The following is a 14,328-nucleotide window of genomic DNA, read 5'->3' as shown; positions in this document are numbered from 1 at the left end:
GGGTGCCCGGCCTACCCTGTCAGGCATAACTGGGTGCCCGACCTACCCTGTCAAGCATATCTGGGTGCTCGACTTACTCTTTCAGGCATATCTGGGTGCCCGACCTACCCTCCGGTGTATTTCAACCGGTTACAGGATCTATTTCACTCTTACCCCTACCACATAATAACATAGCATACAAGCATATAAATCTTAACAGATAATGGCATAACAGACAATTATCACAAAGACAATCTTCTATACTATAAACAACTACTAGTGGGCCGACATTGGTGCCTTCGACCCACTTATACAGGGAAGGTAACTCACCTCGAATACTACAAAGTAGTTGAACAGTCCCCGACTCCGAATATCAACCCAACTCAATCCCCTAAACATAAAAGATTTCCTTTAGTACCCCTTCATACTCATAACCCCTTAAGGGTCAACATTGGTCAAAGTCAAATTCAAAGTCAACGCTCCAAGTTGACTCAACTCGTCGAGTTGCCCTTCAACTCGCCGAGTTTCCATGAATCATAGAATCATGATATCGCGATCCAACTCGTCGAGTTTTCCTCCAACTCTCCGAGTTCTTCCTTTTCAACAGAATCGGGACTTCTCAATACAACTCGTCGAGTTCTTCAGTCTTTTAACCCTTCTTAATGCATTAAGCCATTATTCTTCAGATATACAATCTATACTCCAGATCTAGACTAGAAATGCCTCCAAAAGGGTAAAGTTTCCAACTTTACCCATTAATACCTTTCTTAAAGAGATTAAGCTCAAACCCTAACCCAAAAAGGCCAAAGTCTTAATCCAAAAACCACCAAAACTACAAGATAGACCATAAGGTTATAGATCTGGACTCTAGGGAAAAAAGATCACGTAAAGTTCCAGCTTTCTCCACATTCATGGCCATTAGAAGCTCCAAAAGGCCAAAATGATGGTCTAAAGGTTGCATGGGACTTCCATGGCCATAAAGTTGGCACCTTTATGCCATGAAAACCCATCAAGACCCTAGATTTGAAGTGTTAATCCATTTGGGACGTCCAACTCCCAAGGACCATGATATTTGGACAAAACCCAAACAAAATAACCCTAAAAGAAGATCTAAGCAACTACAAGGCAAGGTTCAAGCTTTATACCAGAAAAGTGTCGTGGATGAGGCAAGGATTCTGGATCTATAAGCTCCTTCTTGTGTCTTCAAGCTTTTCCTTCTTCTAATGGCTTCAACACACACCAAAAACACCCAAAATGGCTCACAATCACTCAAAGTAGCTTTAGGGTTTCGAGATTTAGGGTTAGGAAAGTTGAGGCCGGAAATGAGGCCAACACCTTGGGGTTAAGGTGTTTAAATAGGGTGCAAAACCCTAGAATTAGGGTTTTATTTTACCCAGCTAACTCGTCGAGTTAAGACCTCCCAACTCGTCGAGTTGGTCACCAAAACGCGCGGTCCAAAACATCTCTACTCGACGAGTTTGGGGCCTCCAACTCGTTGATTTGCTATAAAAAAATGAATAATTGTAAGTTAAATACATACTAGGAACCAGGCGTTACAATTCTCCCCCACTTGTCTCGGACTTCGTCCTTGAAGTCCGCTGTCTCAAATAATCCTGGATAACGCTCCCTCATCTCCTCCTCTGGCTCCCATGTCCACTCTGACCCCTTGCGGTGCAGCCACTGCACCTTCACTAATTGCACAACCTTGTTCCTCAAGGTTTTTGTCTTCCAATCCAGAATCGCCACTAGTTTCTCAATGTAGTTCAGGCGGTCGTCCACCTGAATATCCTCTAAAGGCACAACTACAGAGTCATCCACTAAACACTTCCGCAGTTGGGAGACATGAAAATGTTGTGGATCTGACTAAGCTCGGATGGCAGATCCAGTCGATACGCAACCCGGCCCACCCGAGCCAAAACCCTGAACGGACCAATGTACCGGGGGCCCAGCTTGCCCTACTTCCTGAACCGGATGACACATTTCCAAGGTGACACCCTCAGGAGAACCATATCCCATACCTGAAACTCCAGGTCCAACCGGCGCTTGTCGGTATACAACAAAATATTTTATTAAAAGAAATTTATAAAAAATATGTACACGATGAAGAAAAATAGATATTACAACTAAAAATTGATAAAGTTCATTAGCTTAGATCAGAGTCGTTTCAAACATATTTTGGGTCCGGGACGAGAGAAAAAAAAGACCTTTTCATCAAGTTTTTTTTTTAATAATAATTCAATAACTGAATATATATATATATATATATATATATATATATATATATATATATATATATATATATATATAAAACATATTAGTCATATCTCGAATTTTAAGAGGTATAAGTTACAAAGCTTTGTGTACGAATCAATTATGCATAAATAGATCATTAATACTTGTCAAAAGTTTAAATATTTGAATTAAGGAAAGTAATTAAGAAATTCAATTTGGAGAAAATGAAAATTTTAAAATATTAAATTCAGGTATATAAATTTATTTACACACAAATATTAATTAATTTACATCAATAGTATAAACAGACAATATAAATATAAGGTATAAACATAAATATTTTATTAAAAATGTTAATTTATTATTACATAATAACTAATAATAATAAAATCTAATAATTATTTCACCATAAGAAACTATTCACCAAAAAAATTATTTATCGTCGCCGCTTTGCGCTGGTCGACATCTAGTGTGTGTGTCTATATATATATATATATATATATATATATATATATATATATATATATATATATATATAGACACACACACACACCCTAGATGTCGACCCGCGCAAAGCGGCAACGATAAATAATTTTTTTGGTGAATAGTTTCTTATGGTGAAATATATATATATATATATATATATATATATATATATATATATATATATATATATATATATATATATATATATTTGAATGGCAAATACAAATATATATAATAAACTACTTCTAAATTATTCCACCTATATATATATATATATATATATATATATATAATTAATTCCTTAAAAAATTTAGACCCCAATAAAAGACTGGACGGTCGTTCCTATCGGCAAACCTCTGGGACAAGTCTAGCTTAGATCTAACTACAATAAAACCATAGTGCTTTCTAAACGCTTAAAGAAAGTCATGTCAATGGCTAGTTGGTGGTATACTAGAATTTGACCTCTGATTTTTACGTAAGCTTATAAACGACATTAATAATGTCATGTCAGATTTACGTGCAGCTTTGATCTTATTATACGATATACCACAAAATTTTGTATTCGAACTAGGAGGAACAATCGAAAAAAGCTCGACGGGTACAATATTTCAAACCTTCTCCCATTATCCATTCGAAGGGCGCTGACTTTCATTATCGGGGTATTTTTCGAGGGGTGAAAGGTGCATGTGGGGTTTTCGTACGAGGCTTAAAGCAAGCATTTTAGGCATTTCTTAATGAATAGCTAGATGGTCTCCGCCTGATAGGTAATCAGTTCTCAATGGTTTGCTAATTATAAAATATTATTTTAGACGTGATTAGAACATAAAATAGTTTTTTTTTTGTGTGTGTTAAATAAATGAGTAAATTACACGAATGGTCCCTATGTGTAACTCCCGCAGCTTCGGGCTAGTCAATTTAGAGACGATAAGCATCAAAAATGAGTTTTTAATGGAAGATTATTTAGAAGGATTAATCTTAACCAAGTTATAGTATATGTTACAAGGGTTCTGTACATATAAAGAACACCGAAATCCGAGTTATAACGAAGAAGTTATGGCCGGTCGAAGTTTTACGGCAAAACCGGCACGGCACCGGGAAACGTAAATAGTGAATTTACGATAGAGGACTTTTTGGCCTTAGTGATCTAAACTAAGGTTGTAGTATACGTTAAACCGAGAGTGTACATAAAAAGAACGCCCAAATCTGACTTCGTATGAGGAATTTATGATTTTTCTAAGATTTGACATGACAGTGCACAACCCGAAATTCGAATTTTAGATCGAGCGGTTTTTGGCCGACGCAACCTAAATGAGAATTGAAGATCTCATTATTAGTAGCGCAACGGTAAAAAGACAGACGAAAACAGACGTCGGATGAAGAAGTTATGAATTTTTAACGGACTTTTCCTGTCCCGGCCTGTTAAAAATATAACTTTAAAAATAAATCAAAATTAGCCGACAGAGTCTAAACGAAAGTTGTAGATCATTTTTCCTCCTACGCGTGGATATAAAGAACGTCAAAAACGGAGCTCGTATGCGAAAGTTACGGATTTTAGAAGATAATTAGTTTTTGGGGTAATCTGGGAGTGACACGTGGCGCAATCTGGGCCACACCTTCTTCCCCACGGCTTGGAATGAGATGGCGACACGTGGCAACGAACGCACTGTGTTCGTCTAGGGAACGCGTTGCATTCGCACTGAACTCAACCTATAAATAGATGCGCAAATCTCCCATTTTCTTCACACCTATCCACTTCTTTTCTCCCAAACACCCCCAAACCCTCAAGGTTTTTCCCTAGCACCTCCAAGGTGTTAGAATCAAGTCCCGGAGCGCTAGAAGGCTCCGAGAAGAAGAGCTTTCGGCTCGGAAGTTCTGCCCCTGCAGAGCCCGGTTCCTAACCAAACCCCCGGTAAGTGAGATACGCTTACCCTACCTTAAGTATAGCTTTTGTTTAAATATAATATCGTTATTATGAACCTATAAATAAGATTTATCAGTGATTCAAAGTCGTTATAGTGATTGATCTACTTACGGGAATGATGTCTATGTTATGATTTAGTGAGGTGTTTAAAGTGAGATTTCCAAACAGTATACTTCATATACCAAACGGACCCTACCTCCGATATGATACTACCTGGTTGTTCCTTACTTGATAGATCATGAAAGTAGACTTTGATTTAATGATGAATCTAGACTAATAATTAGTCGAAATAAAGATTAGACTAAAACTTAACGATAATAATGCTAGGTTTCGTCAAAGTAAAATAGAATCGTTCGAAGCGAAGCGCTGCCCAAGTTTGGAATCATCACTTTAACAAGTGAGTGCATAGTTACTTTCATCTTACACATAGATATGAAGTATTTTATATAAATTACGTGCTATCTGTGCATATTGTCTAAATACTTGCTGTCTATATTGGATGAACGATTTTATACATGTTTTAAATTATTTAAACTGTATATCTATTTTATATCTACGAAATATGTTGGGTAAAATATGGGTAGATGAAATATGAGTTGGATGATGAGATGAGAGGTGATATAGACCATGGGATAAGGGTGACAGGCGAACAATGAGAGAAGCCTTTTACCCAAGTGTTGGCCTCGTCATCTAGCAGAGTATGGATGACAACCACGAATTATTCTAGACAGTCCAGTGGAACACTAGCAGGCTCGCAACATGTAGGTGTTGTGAACGATGTGTTCACCGGTGTACTCTAAAAACCCATTGACATGTATTGCGAATGGACTCTCGAAAACGATATTGTCAATAAACGAGATAACCCTGACAGTTGCGCCTAAAGGACAATACCGGCAGCTGCGCCTCATAGAGAATGTCATTATTCTGGCAGTTGCGCATAAATGATAAAATTAGCAGCTGTGCTTGACAGCTGTGTCATTGACAACGATGGACTTCGTACATATTCCTTAGGAATAAATGAACGAGAAATAGCTGATTCTTAGGGTAGATCCTTAAGAGTAAATAAGATAATGGGGATGGGTAATCGGGTTGATTGTTTGATGTTTAAACATAATAATTATATTATTGTGGGTTGAAAACCCTATGTACTCACCAGGTTTCTCAACCTGACCCACTCAAGCTTATTTGTATCACATGTGTCGATATGAAGCTACTTTACACTGAGAGATTTAAAAGAGATGTAGATCACTAGTGTAAATGAATGTAAGTTCTGTTTATGCTTATGTTTCTGTATTGACGATGACATCCTAATGTTTTAAAAATGAATAAAATACATTTCTTCGGAAATGATTTGATAACGTATTTATCATGTTTTTCTGGGAACAACTTCTGCAATACATTTCTTTAAAAGACACTCTGATTTTCAAAATAAAGCATAAACAAATCGGTCTTTTCTGGCCGTGAAAATGGGGATGTCACACTATGTTTTGGGGTAATTTGCACGTTTGGTCCCCAACTTATTTTTTTAACTCAGAAGATCCCTACAGTTTGTTTTTGTTGCGCGCTTGGTCCTTGTCTTACCTAAAAATACTATTTTGCCCTTGATTTTTTTAATTTATTTAAATAAACACACCCCAACCCCACTTCCACCTCACCTTACCTCACCTTACTTACCCCACCTTATTTAAATAAATTAAAAAAATCAAGGGCAAAATAGTCTTTTTAGGTAAGACAGGGACCAAGCGCGCAACAAAAACAAATTGTAGGGACATTCCGAGTTAAAAACATAAATTATATATGGACCAAACGTGCAAATTATCTCAAACCATAGGAACCATTCAAGTAATTTACTCTAAATAAATTCATAATGGTTTTTAATGGACAAAATTGCAAAAATGGTCCCTGTGGTTTGTCAATTTCTATGGGTAAGGTCCAAAAAAAAGTTTATTAGCAAAAAAAGTCCCTAATTGATGGTTTTGTTGTGGTTTTGGTCCCTACCTCGTTAAGTTTAACAACATGGCTGTTAACTTTTGGCAAATGACGGATTTACCCCTGGGACTATTTTTGTAGTTTTATCTTTTTACCAAACTACAAGGACCAATTATGCAATTTTTCTTTTTCATTTTATTGAGTTATTAAATAATTGAATTACTTTTTTCCTTTTAACTTTTTTCTTATTGTATTATTTTTTATTGGATTATTATATATTAATAAATACTATTTTTAATATATTATATTTATATATTAATAAATATTACTTTATTATTATTATTTTTTTTTAATTATTTTTTTTGAATTTCTTCTTTATTGCATTAATTCTTTTTTGTTGGATTATTATATATTAATAAATATTATTTTTAACATATAATATTTATCTATTAGTAAGTGTTACTTTATTGGATTATTAAATTCATTTAATTAATTTTTTTAATTTTTTTATTTCGTTAATTCTTTTGATTGGATTATTATATATTAATAAATATTATTTTTAATATATTATATTTATATATTAATAAATATTATTTTTTTAATTAATTTTTTAATTTCTTTTTATTGCATTAATTTTTTTATTGGATTATTATATATTAACAAATATTATTTTTAACATATAATATTTATCTATTAGTAAGTGTTACTTTATTGGATTATTAATTTTATTAATTAATTTTTTTTAATTTTTTTATTGCATTAGTTCTTTTTATTGGATTATTAGTTTAAATTTATTATTTTTATTTATAATAAATAATATTTTTTAATTGTTTTTATTTTTTTTATTTTTTAAAATTTTTTTTCTTTATTGTTTCAAATAAAAATACCAAAAAATCTCACCCACCCCACATTCTCTAATTTATTTTAAATATTTGGAAGTTAACATATTTTGGACAACACCACCACTACCACTCAGTCACAACAAACCACTATAGGGCCGTCTCCAACCCTGTTACTATATATATAAATATATAAGTTCAGTAATTCTTTACGAAGTGAGATCATCGTGTGTATTTTAGTTTTTGTGTATTCACATATATCTAAATTTGTTATATATTTCAATAAACTTATGATTTTAACGTATGATTTTGACATATATAATTTCCCTAAAAATATTTTTACATGAATTACCAAATCTGAGTATTCATTACTCGGAGGTCGGCCAAACGAGTACCGAATAACGAGTTCTACAACTTTTTCACCACCTGTAGTGGATATGGTGGTTTGAAAACCCTCGATCTAACAATATCATCATCGATGGTGGTATCTGTAATGAATGGTCGGCTGGAGGAAGTATGTTTTCTGGGGTTTATTTCATATTGTATGGGTAGTCAACTGGTGTAGTTTTCGTCGAGAATGGCCGACTGTAGTCGATGATCGATGATTTCCAGCGAGATGATACGACGACGCAAGATGGTAAAATGCAACGAATGGAGGAGCTGACCCGGAGTGTTTGATATTTTTATTTAAAACAGTAAAGAAAGAAATTAAAATAAAATAAAAACAATTAAATAAATATTATTTATTATAAATAAAAATAATAAATTTAAATTAATAATCCAATAAAAAGAACTAATGCAATAAAAAAATTTTAAAAAATAATTAAATGAAATTAATAATCCAATAAATTAACACTTACTAATAGATAAATATTATATGCTAAAAATAATATTTGTTAATATATAATAATTCAATAAAAAATAATTAATACAGTAAAGAAGAAATTAAAAAAATCAATTAAAAAAATAATAATAAAAGTAATATTTATTAATATATAAATATAATATATTAAAAATAATAATTATTAATATATATAATAATCCAATCAAAAGAATTAACGAAATAAAAAATTAAAAAAAAATTAATTAAATGAATTTAATAATCCAAAAAAGTAACACTTACTAATAGATAAATATTATACGTTAAAAATAATATTTATTAATATATAATAATCCAATAAAAAATAATTAATGCAATAAAGAAGAAATTCAAAAAAAATTCAAAAAATTAATAATAAAAAAGTAATATTTATTAATATATAAATATAATATATTAAAAATAATATTTATTAATATATAATAAACCAATAAAAAATAATATAATAAGAAAAAAGTTAAAAAGAAAAAAGTAATTAAAATAATTAATATATAATAATTCAATAAAATGAAAAAGAAAAATTGCATAATTGGTCGTTGTAGTTTGGTAAAAAGATAAAACTGCAGAAATGGTCCCAGGGGTAAATCTATCAATTGTCAAAAGTTAACAGCCATGTTGTTAAACTTAACGAGGTTGGGACCAAAACCGCAACAAAACCATCAAATAGGGACATTTTTTGCTAATAAACTTTTTTTTGGACCTTACCCACAGAAATTGACAAACCATAGGGACCATTTTTGCAATTTTGTCTTTTTAATGTATAGGAGGACAATAAGTTGACTTTTTCTAAAATATCCTAGGTAAGATAAGAGCATCTATAGTAAAAGAAAAAATCTTATAAAAACCCAACATATTTTTATTAAAGTCTTTAAAAAACCACTATATTTTTTTTTTCGTTAAAACCCTTATATATATTTTTTTAAATGTATCATGTAAAACATTGAGCTCGGTAAATTTTAGATAGCCGAAAATGCTAGGTAATCGATTTTCAACGTTTTGATTGTTACAACTCATTAGATTAAAAAATTTCAAAAAAATATGAGAGTTTAAATGCACTAAAATATATATATAATTATTTTTTTAATCCTTTCATGAAAATAGATTAGGTTTTTCTATGGTCAGAAAATATTAAATAAGAACTTCAGAAAATATAAGGATTTTAGTACATTGAAAAATAATAATTGTTTTTTTTAAACATTTGATAAAAATACGTTGGGTTTTTCTGAAATTTTTCCATAATAAAAAGAGATTTTTAATAGAGTTTTTTATGAGAAAAAGTTTAAAATAAAATAGTTCATTTTATAACCACACTAGCGGAGCTTTTTCAACTAATTATTTAAGGACTCTTGTGTAAGTTGTAATTTGTTGAAACCTATGGAACCTATTGAATCATTAGAAAAGCTTATACCAAAAACATATTAATTAACAAACTCATTGAAAAAGTTTTAAGTTTGAAAAAACTCTTCAATTAGCTTTTTCAAGTTTTATGGAGTGAAAAAATTCCTATCACGAATGCTTTAATGAGCTCTTAAGGGTTTGTCGTATGAAGAATTACTTTAAGCATTGATCATAACATAAAACGGTTTTATAAAATAATAACACCATGATTTTGCGCTCTTAATAATAATAAATTGGGTTTTTATAGAATTTTCTTGTACCAATTGTTATACGTAACATGATCATCCGGTCAAACCCATTTTCTTCGACCCACTCATTTCACACATTTACTTGTTATCAACGTTTTTCATTTTTCAAGTGTTTGTGAGAACCCCGAATACATAAAACGTGTGTGTGACGACTTATTAGTATATCATGATTACAAATACAAAGTAAAGAAAACGATATACAAATCAAATTCAAAATCTCCACATCACACAACAACACTCTAACACGTGGTTAACAAAACAAAAAACATAAACAAAATTCATTAAAAGGACCGTGGCTTAGCAACGACAGTCGAGTGCTTCAAGATATGCAAACTAAATTGTCCACCTTTCTCACTCGTATCAATCTTAGTCTGTCCCGGTGGTGGCAACAACTCAAAGTTCTGTATCAAACGCCCGATTGTAATACCAAGAATTGGTAACGCCAGTATAATCCCAGGACAGCTCCTACGCCCAACTCCAAAAGGTAAGTATCTGAAATCATTCCCGTTAGCCTCAACCTTTGCTTCCTCTTCCAAAAACCTCTCGGGCCTAAACTCCTCGGGCTTTTTCCATTGTTCAGGGTTGTTGGCTAGCCACCACGCGTTGACCAAGATCTTGCTTTCGGCCGGAATGTCATGTCCCGCCAGCTTGGCATCGTGGAGGTTCATGTGTGGGACCAGGAGTGGGATCGCCATGCGGAGACGTAGGGTTTCTTTGACGACTGCTTGGAGGTAAGGGAGGTTCTGAACATCAGGCTCGGTGATCTGAACACCGGGCCCGAGTTTCGTGTCGAGTTCGTGCCTGAGCTTTGACTGAATGTCAGGGTGGTTCACGAGCTCGGCGATTCCCCATTCGATTGACCATAGAGTAGTTTCGATTGCTGTTTTATAAACAAAATGGTGAAGTAAATTAAACATGAATTTTGATTTGAAGAATTTTGATTTTGGCTTTTAATATGAAATAGTCAAAGTGGAATCCAAGATTGGATCCACTTCAATATGGCACGGCTTTCAAGATGTGTTAGGTGCAAGACCACTTGTAATAATAAAATATGTATCATTAACTCCGATGTTGACGTTTATTTATGTCGCATCTATAAAAGTTGTCAATAAAAAGCCATGAACTTTCTGTCATTGGGGACACTTTAAAAGTGACAATTTGATTCGAGTTAACTTCGTATTATAAAAAAGTCGACTAAAACAAAAAGTATAAAAGAGTCGTTTAAAATGGGCTAATTGATATATCCACAATCTTTTATTTAGTTATTAAATCGAAAAAAGAAATATTACTGTAGTAAAATAACTTTTTTCTTTACCATGATATCTATTAATAGAAGGTTTTAGAAAGTTGAACTAAAGTTTTTCCGATAAATTAATGTTTAATGTTCATAAGGTGGTTTATGAATATCAAACATAATTATGACATTTAGATGATGAAAGAGACTAGAGACCAAATAGACATACCAGCAACATTGATGTTTTCAACAATGTAAAGAACATTGTCTTCGTTAATCTCTCCCTTGTCCTTAGCTTCAAGAATGTGATCAATGGCGCATTTCAGTTGATTGTTGTCCAATTTCTTCGTGCTTCCAAGCTTCCTGTATTACCCCCAAAAATTGAGCACTAATTAGCTCCAGGAGTCTAGATAACAGAATCTATGCCACAAGCAATTAATAATCAAAGGATTCGTAATTGAATCAGGGTAGTTTGGATTAGAATCAGTGTTTGAATCGAATTGAATCAAATCACTCGAAATTGAATCATTGAGTGTTTGAATCTGTAATATTAAATTTGATCACAGATGTGACATGTGTGTTCTTGAATTCTGAAAGTGACCAAATCACGAAGTAATTAGAGTCGAAGAAGAAGAAATACTTACTTCCTTTCATCAACAAAGTAGTCCTTGAAGAGCTGAAGCCTTTTCTCTTTCACTTCCTTACACAATTTCAAATAACTTCTCAAAAACGGCCTCAAAATAGGGATGAAATCGCCATAGTTATACTCGAAGCTCTGTGCCAATCGACTCCTCTCACCATTCAATGCTTTCAGCTTCAAAAACAATGGATCATCTTCGCTTTCGAATCTCCTATCGAACATGATTCTAAACATGTTGTTGTACATCATGAGCTGTAACCGTCTCCTGATCACAATACCTTCCGTCGCAGACGCTGGATTCTTCTTCACATCCTCCACAACCGCAGCCGCCTCAGCCTCCCATCCGTGCCTGTACTGCTGCACCACTTTGTTGGTGAAGAACGGCACCGTCATGATCCGTCGCATCTTGCGCCAGTGCTCACCGTAGACTGTAAACACCATGTCCTGTCCTTTTCCGGTGAATATATCGAACACGACGTTTCGTGTTCGAGACCCGAATTCAACGCCCTGGGTATGGAGTACCTCTTTGGCGAGGTCAGGCGACGACACTACAACGAGGTTGCGCTGTCCCATGCGAAGGAGGAAGATCTCACCGAATTTTTTGGCTAGATCAGTTAAGTTCCGGTGGTTGAGATCATCACCAACTTGGAGCCAGTTACCAAAAATGGGAACTGGAATGGGTCCCGGAGGAAGTTTGAATTTCTTGCCACGTAGCTTAGAGATAAAGATTGCGCCAATAATGGCTGCAAACAGAGCTATGAGGGCTTTCTCTACGAGGAGAAGATCCATGGTGGTTCTTGGTGGCCGATGCCGGTGAATAGTGGTGGTGTTTATCAGGCAATTTTGTAGTTATGAGTCTGGTGGGGAGAAAGGTTATTATATAGAGGATAGATAGCTAGAAGGGGGTAGGTAGACGTGGAGTTGGTCAATAACACACGATTGACGGCGTTAGTCGAATTTGACGGCAAATCTAGCAAATTCTTCTTCCAACTCCGTGACAATATAAACTTGATTTTTATAACAAGAATAGCAAATTACCCAACCAAAAGTCAATACATAATATTAATTAAAAAATACATGTCTAAAATTGACGTAATAGTATTTATATTTATAATTAAATAATGATCAAATTTTAGAACAATATTACATAATTCGGTTCTTTATTTTGTTAATATATAATACAAACCAATAAAAATAGAAAACATATATATTTTAGAGTTTATTTTAATTATCAAATCCCAAAGTTTATACTAAAAAGGTTAACATATAGGTAATAATTACTTAGGCTGGTGATATTTTATGTCTCAAACATTATCTTTTGTGTGGTTGTCACCTAAGATGTTGTCAATTTATTACATTTAATACATCATTTAGGAAGTAATGTCAATCATACCATCCATGAATTTTATTTTTTCAAAAAAAATAAACATAACGATAAAGAGTTTAACACGAGAGAAAGCCATTAAAGATGTAGAGAAAAGTTGAGGAGATATAAAGTTCCATGTTGATATCTCTCATCAATTTAGTGGGTGCGGAGCGGCATCCCTTGCCAAATAGGATGTTGTTGGCTTTGTAGCTACGATTTCGTGTAGCATTGGGATGAAGTGAGTGATGTTATATTTGGTGCATTGTGATCTTAACTTGTTGTCTGCAATATTATTGTCATATTGGTTTTGTTACACTAGATGTTTAATGTAACACCCAATCGTCATGTATTTTCCATTTTGACCCTAAGTATTTAATTTATTGCAAAGTTGGTCCCTACGCTAAGCGTACTTGGGGCGTATGCTTGGCTTAGCTCTTTTAAGTGGAACACATGTTTATGTGAATACGTTGGGCGTACGTGGCTGGGGAGCAAACATTAATTGTTAAGGTTTGAGCCCTATTTAAACATCCTTATCCTCTCAAAACCCTTTCCTTCATCAGCCTCCATCTCCCAAATCGTCTCTTGCAAATCCTAATTCATTGTGTGAGCATTTTTGAGCTTGAGAGTGTGTATTTTGTGTTCTTGATCTTGCTAGTCTAGAGTTCGTGTACATTTTTGATCCTATAGTTTTGGTCTATTGGAGTATGAGCTACTCTAGGTCTTTGAAATGTAGTTTTCTGTAGTTTTGAGCTTATGAATTCATAAAAATGAGAGCTTGGACACTCTCATTAAGCCATGCAAGAGTTTTGGAGCCTTGGATGACTTTTGGACAAAGGGTTTGAGTTTATACCTTCTTGTATGCATGCAAATGGATAAAGTCAGAGACTTTATCCATTGAGACGTCCCTTCTTACCTGGATCTGAAGTTTGGAGCTTTAGCTTACTGAATTAAGGACTTAATGATGAAATGTGGATTCAGCGCTGGTATTGTGACATCCCAAAAATTTCAAAAAATTTAAACTTTTCAAAACAACTCATTTACTAAAAGAAGTATTTACAAACCATTGTTTCCAAAATATTATTTAAAATTAGAGTCTCCCAAGATCCAATCAATCGTAAAACCAAGGATGTGTACGGTCACGCCTTCGCCTTGCTACGGTCCTCTTAAAGTACCTGAAAC

The 14,328-nt window shown here is 33.5% G+C and overlaps 1 protein-coding gene across 1 annotated transcript; it reads right to left on the bottom strand.

The window, feature by feature from the left end:
- Nucleotides 1-10,038: 10,038 nt before the first annotated feature.
- On the bottom strand, nt 10,039-12,640 carry LOC145136993 (trans-cinnamate 4-monooxygenase). Its single transcript, XM_079071131.1, has 3 exons — nt 11,788-12,640; nt 11,373-11,506; nt 10,039-10,789 (listed from the first exon to the last, which is right to left on the bottom strand). The coding sequence occupies exons 1-3, from the start codon at nt 12,570-12,572 to the stop codon at nt 10,191-10,193; spliced, it is 1,518 nt and encodes a 505-aa protein (XP_078927257.1). The 5' UTR covers nt 12,573-12,640; the 3' UTR covers nt 10,039-10,190.
- Between the last annotated feature and the right edge of the window lie 1,688 nt (nt 12,641-14,328).

The sequence above is a fragment of the Lactuca virosa genome, chromosome 9 (genome assembly GCF_052849685.1).
Source record: "Lactuca virosa cultivar CGN04683 chromosome 9, Lactuca_virosa_CGN04683_v6, whole genome shotgun sequence".
NCBI classification, from domain to species: Eukaryota; Viridiplantae; Streptophyta; class Magnoliopsida; order Asterales; family Asteraceae; genus Lactuca; species Lactuca virosa.
The sequence above is the reverse complement of the archived record's forward strand: the minus strand, read 5'-3'. Positions and strand labels throughout refer to the sequence as shown.